Below are 6,000 nucleotides of genomic sequence, written 5' to 3' on the forward strand. Positions count from 1 at the left end.
GAGAACCTGTGGAAACCTTCAGTTGTCATAAAAGGTGTTTAGTTTGTCCAGTCTGGGCTGCTGTAAAAGAAACATGGCAGCCTCCATACAGAGGACCCTCTCCTGATGTAGATATAAAGTATTTAAATATTAAAGGGTTCATTCTAAAGTAAAGAAAACAACAATTCATACACTCAAGGTGATCACACACTAGTGAAAACATCACAAGGATTATTTTATATTAAATGTTTGCAGATAGATCCCTTTCACCTAAATCTTACACACTGAACCTTTTTTAAGTTTTATCAAAAAACATTTTCTCACTTCCTGACAGAAAACCCTTTTTTTGCCAAATGTAAAATGAATAGATGGGAAGAAAACCTGGAAACATTGTCTCTCTTTCACCTCAGCTCGTCTGTGGAAAACTTTGAATTGAATGCGAGTATTTAAATGTTAAAGTGATTAGTAGCTTTGATCTTTGGATGTAGTCTATGAAATGTCATGGTACTAAAAGCCTCAAGATTACATTTATTTAAATGAGCTCATCATGCTCTGATGAGAACCACCGCTGATGAAGACAGTTTATGTAATGAGGCTACAGGAACACATTTCTGTGCAGGGCTGTGCTGTAAACAAACCCAAGTGGATGTAGAACAAAAGATGGTTGACCTGAAATGTTAATATAATCCCTCACTGCACAGATGATTACACACAGAGCTCGTTTGTATTGCCTCATCTAGCTCAAGAATGAATTTGGCACTGATATTTGGGAAAAGTCAGATAATACATATGCCAATATTTATTTTTCAACTAGAACAAAGCAAATCCCTTACATGTACAGTGACACCTTGTAAATCAGACAGGCTCTTTAATAGACTTATACAGTTTAAGCCTCCTGTTCATGTCTCTCTCCCTCTGCAGCTCTGTCTAAGGGGAAGCAGCCAATCCACACCATCCTGCTCAATCCCCACGTCCACCTGATCGGGGACGAGGCCGCCTGCATCGCCTACATCCGCCTCACCCAGTACATCGACGGCGGCGGCATGCCTCGCACCATGCAGTCGGAGGAGACCCGCATCTGGCACCGCCGCGACAGCAAGTGGCAGAACATCCACTTCCACCGCTCCGGCTCGCCCACCGTGCCCACCAAGTAATGTCCCCTCCGGCGTCCTGCCGCTCTGATTGTCCTCTTTTCTTTGCGTAAAAACCACAATGAGTTGTCTGGCCTAACAAATAAATCCCAACTTTTACACCTTATCCAATAATTGTATGTGCACTCATATAAATGACATCACTGTTACTGGGTACACCTTTCATATTCTCAATGGGAAAAACTACAGCTTCACGTGTTTTTTGTATTTTATGTAATTGTTAAAGCTCGTGTCCTTCCTGTTCCAGTTGAGTTGAAGATCTGCGACGACAAACGCCCTCCAGCCTACTGCAGTCAGCTGACGAGACCCCGCCTACCAAGAATCCATCGAATCCCTCAGCCAATCCCTGCCCATAACAGCTAGAGCTCAGCCCTCTCAGTGTGTTGTTTACATATTGTCGCTGCTGGACTGAAGATTATTGTACGCGTTGGGGGGGGGGGGCAAATTGAGGGAGAAATCGTTAACGATATCATTTTGTTGTGAGTGCGTGGTGGTGTTCATTTCCGGATCTTTCCATCCACAACATGTTTTAATACGCTGAGTTTTTCTTGTTGTTTTTTTTAGATCAGTACGTTTTTAAATAGAAGTGATTTTCAGAGGCGCCAGTTGATTCGTTTTTAAGAGGCTGGTCACACATGTGAAACTTCCAGTTATCATTGTAGTGAGAGTTTGTCATTTGAATATTGCACATATTGAGGACTCATGAGCTATTGTGATGTTTTCGCCTTTCGGCACAAAGACCAATATATCACATATCTGCTTTTTACTCGTGCATCTTTTCAGAATTGCCATCTGCTATAGCTCAGACACACGCTTGCTTTGTTTTGGTGATGTATAGGTTTCGGTAATTGATGTAAGTTGCTCTCTCTCTATCTTTTGTAGTATCCATCTGCATTAAGAATGCTTACTAGGAACCTAACTACATGTTTAAAAAGGAAAATCATTTGGAACGTGTTGTTTTATTTTGTGCGTCTGGAGCTCCGTCGCACGGCAGCATGTGGGAAGAGTCTCTCGTGATAGAATGTAAACTAAACTAGAGATGCGTATACTTCTTAAGGGCCATTCTGTAACTCTTTGCCAGTTAAATCGTATTTTCATACAGTGCAGAGCAAATTATGTGAATTTTATCCGTTTTTCTATTTGGTTTTGTTTACTTTTTATATTGTGATTCTGGTGATCCCTCCACTTGTCATTGTTGTTATTGCATTTCTTTAAGTACCCTAATTGATGTTATTCCTTTATTTCACCTGGAATGTTTGCTCAATATGTTCATGCCAATGTTTTACAGCGCCACATTTTACACTGGACAGGACTGAAGTAGAATCACGATGTTCAAACTCGTTCAGGAAGCAACTTCCTGTGGATTTTTGCAGTTAGCAATTGGATTTTTGGTCGAAGTTACCAATCAACATTCTCTTTTAGTCATTGATATGTGTCTATAATTATGTTATCATAGTGTCACTGTTGGGGATTGTAGGCTTCACTTACAGGTTTATGTTTAAACACTTAAATTGAGGTTTTTAATGTGGATATAATGAACCAGGGAATTTAATTTCAAATTGAGGGAAAGGAAACAGTCACATTTTTACATGGAGTCACACGGTTCACTGAGGATTTGGGTTCAGCATATTTCTTTTTTATGTTTTTGCTTATAGGCATACAAGTAATGACATCACTGAATTGTTTAGAAAATTCATACCATTCTACTGTGTGATCACATGTTCCACAAACACCACAATTGTTTTTCTATCATCCTAAGATGCATTGAAATTCCCAATGGGACACTGGTATATAATGTTGCAATGATGGGACAAACCTAATGTATGTTTAAGATATATCAAATAAATTGTGTGATTTCTGCCAAATGAATTGATTTGTGCTGGTTTTATTTATTTATAAACTTCTTTCTCTACTGTTTTAACTGCCTCTCAAGCTGTGTTTATAATATGAACTATTCTAAAGGTATCAGGTCCTCTGTTATTTACCACATACATTAAGGAGATCTATTTTCCAAATCAATGTACACTTGCATGCTGGTGATTCCATCTTGTTTGCAAACAAAATATGCTGTTTGTTGGAAATAAAATGTCACAGCATTCTCAATAATTATTATTATCCTACCTACTTCTCGTTTCCCCATTTTTATTCCAGTTAATGAGGGAGTGCCTGTTCATTGTGGGAACTGTTGGGTCTGGAATTTTAATATCTACAGTTCTTTTAGGAATATTATAGTCCATTAAGTAACATATATGTCATAGAATAGTCAGGCATTAAATGTTATAGAATATTAAGGCATTAAATGTCAGTATAGTAAGGCATTTAATGTCATAGTATAGTGAGGCTTCAAAGGTCCAGTGTGTAATATTTAGGTGAAAGGGATCTATTGGCAGAAATTGAATATAAAATAATCCTAATGATGTTTTCACTAGTGTGTTTCATCTAAATTGTACAAATTGTTTTCTTTACCCTAGAATGGGCCCTTTATCTTTAAATACTTTATATTTACATCAGGAGCGAGTCCTCTCTACGGAGGCCGCCATGTTTTTACAGTAGCCCAGACTGGACAAACTTAACACATTTTGAGTTTTTATGACAAATGAAGGTTTACTCAGGTTCTCTTTCATATTTGGAAGGGGACGGTGAGGTGAGGGGTGTTCAGCTGCAACATGCAAGTTCACCACTAGATGTCACTAAATTCTACACACAACCTTTAAATGTCACAGTATAGTAAGGCATTGAATGTCAGCATGGTATGGTGTTAACTTTAATAATACACTAATGCAGGGGTCTTCAACGTGTTTCAGGCCAAAGACCCCCAAACTGATGGAGAGATGGAGCAGGGACCCCCTACTATATATATTTTATAAAATTGTGTTTTATATTAAACTTGGCCTAGTGCCATGTATAAACATAGCCACCCTGTTATTGTGCATTCAATACTAAGCTATTCAAATAATACACAGGTTCATATATTCATGTTTTTATTTCAAACATGTGCAAGGTATATGAGCTGCAGTGTATGCATTGCTGACTGAAAGATAACGTCTTCTGCCTCCATTTATCCATTCGCTACAATATGTTGGATTCATGTTAATGTGTATTTAAAGACATTTAAATTTGTGGGAAACAAATTGGTTGGGAAAAAAAATTAAAAATTTACAAAATATAAAAAATCTCGCTAACCCACTGCAGTACCTCCACGGACCCCCTAGGGGTCGCGGACCCCCTGTTGAAGACCTCTGGTCTACACCAATACAATTTTTTTTATTTTACAATGCATTGCATTACATGTTTACGTTATTTTTAAAATATTTCAATAATGGAACTAGTCCACTGATCCAATTGGAACAGGCCGGTAAGATTAGACCACGCCTCCTGCAGCAGTAGCACTTGTGGTGGAAGATTCATGTAAAATGGATTTGGAAGAGGCCACCACCAAGACTCAGTCGTGAAATAAACCCCGTCCATGACTGCATTTAAAAGAGATGTATGACAGTGTGGACTAGCATTGTGTTAAACAATATACAGGAGACAGAGCAGAGAATGGGCTGCACTTTACCTTTAATACTTTAAGTAGATTTACTTACTTTACTTCACTGCTATGGTGAAATAACCCATTGGATTTGTCATGTATACTGTATATAAATGACACAGACAGCAGCATGTACTGTACATGTAGTTCTCATAGTTTGTAAAAGTGTTGGCAGTGTTCAGGTTGCTGTGCCTTTCTACTGCAGTGATGGGACGTGACGTGGGTCGATCCACCTCCACCACACACTGAGATGCACTAGCTGACAAAGCAACAGAGCCATTAAGTTGAATTATATCCACGTTTAACAGACAGAGACAAACTAAAGTGTGTTAATATACAGAACTAGTTACAGGACCTAAGTGGAAATGGTTGGGTCAGTCCTCTTGGACCCTGGGACTTCCACACCCCCCATATCGATCATCTTTTTCCTTGTGTTCATGTTGTATGTTGGTGTTGTACATTTTTATGCAGTTGCGTCACCATGTTGTTATACAGTATATTTCATTGTTAAACTAAACTAGTGTTCTGACCACCTGGCTTACCCCAAGTCCTGAGAGACCCAAAAAACTCTCTAACACCATTACACCCAACATTCTGATTTGTCCATATTCCGACTTTCTTATTTATGTTTTCATTTCCAACATGAAGAACTATAAACTATGTCATAACATTCAAGCCCATATTTGCTCAGAATATATCAATTATTAGAAACAAAACTAATAAATAGAGCCAATATTCAAACATGGCTAATCATATTCCATTTTTACAGTAAACATCAGAGTCCATACATTAAGACCATCTTTAATATTGTTCGAACTTTTCTCAGTAACTCTTCAGCTTCCAGAAGTAGACAGTTTGTTGACAGGTCTTTGTAGAACACTGGTCTTCGTCTTAACAAGGACACTATGAACTAGTCCTTTACTTCCTGGTAGGATTTTCAGAATCCTACCAATAACCCTTCTGGGAGCAGAATCATCAAGGGAACTTCTCAGCCTTCATGCACTACATTGATATCAGAGGAAGCCCTTGTCTAATAATAATGTCCCATTGTTTCTCTCAGGATTGTGTCATGTATACGTGAAGCCATTTCACACAATCAGCAAGTGGTTGTGATCACTTTTAAACCCCAGACGGTCTTTTATTTGTGAGCTGATATAGAGAAAATATTCTTTCTTTCAGACTGTGCCAGTGTAGCATGGTTGTCTGCTATAAGAAACGTTAGTCTCCTTCATTCTGTTTTAGTACTGCCGAGGCTCATTCTTTATGTGTGTGTGTGTGTGTGTGTGTGTGTGTGTGTGTGTGTGTGTGTGTGTGTGTGTGTGTGTGTGTGTGTGTGTG

The 6,000-nt window shown here is 38.6% G+C and overlaps 1 protein-coding gene across 37 annotated transcripts in view; it reads left to right on the forward strand.

Annotated features, from left to right (window-relative positions):
• The window catches only part of camk2d1 (calcium/calmodulin-dependent protein kinase (CaM kinase) II delta 1), an 82,850-nt gene extending 79,851 nt beyond the window's left edge, over positions 1-2,999 (forward strand). For 33 of the 37 annotated variants that reach the window (XM_047338717.1, XM_047338712.1, XM_047338716.1 and 30 more), the window contains 2 exons: positions 901-1,129; positions 1,378-2,999. In XM_047338717.1, coding sequence (XP_047194673.1) covers positions 901-1,129; positions 1,378-1,381 — 233 coding nt within the window. In that variant the 3' untranslated portion in view covers positions 1,382-2,999. Of the gene's footprint in view, positions 1-900; positions 1,134-1,377 lie in introns of those variants that run through there. The other 4 variants (XM_047338713.1, XM_047338747.1, XM_047338735.1 and 1 more) reach the window with 1 other exon arrangement.
• The last annotated feature ends 3,001 nt before the right edge of the window (positions 3,000-6,000 follow it).

The sequence above is a fragment of the Hippoglossus stenolepis genome, chromosome 23, assembly GCF_022539355.2.
Source record: "Hippoglossus stenolepis isolate QCI-W04-F060 chromosome 23, HSTE1.2, whole genome shotgun sequence".
NCBI lineage: Eukaryota > Metazoa > Chordata > Actinopteri > Pleuronectiformes > Pleuronectidae > Hippoglossus > Hippoglossus stenolepis.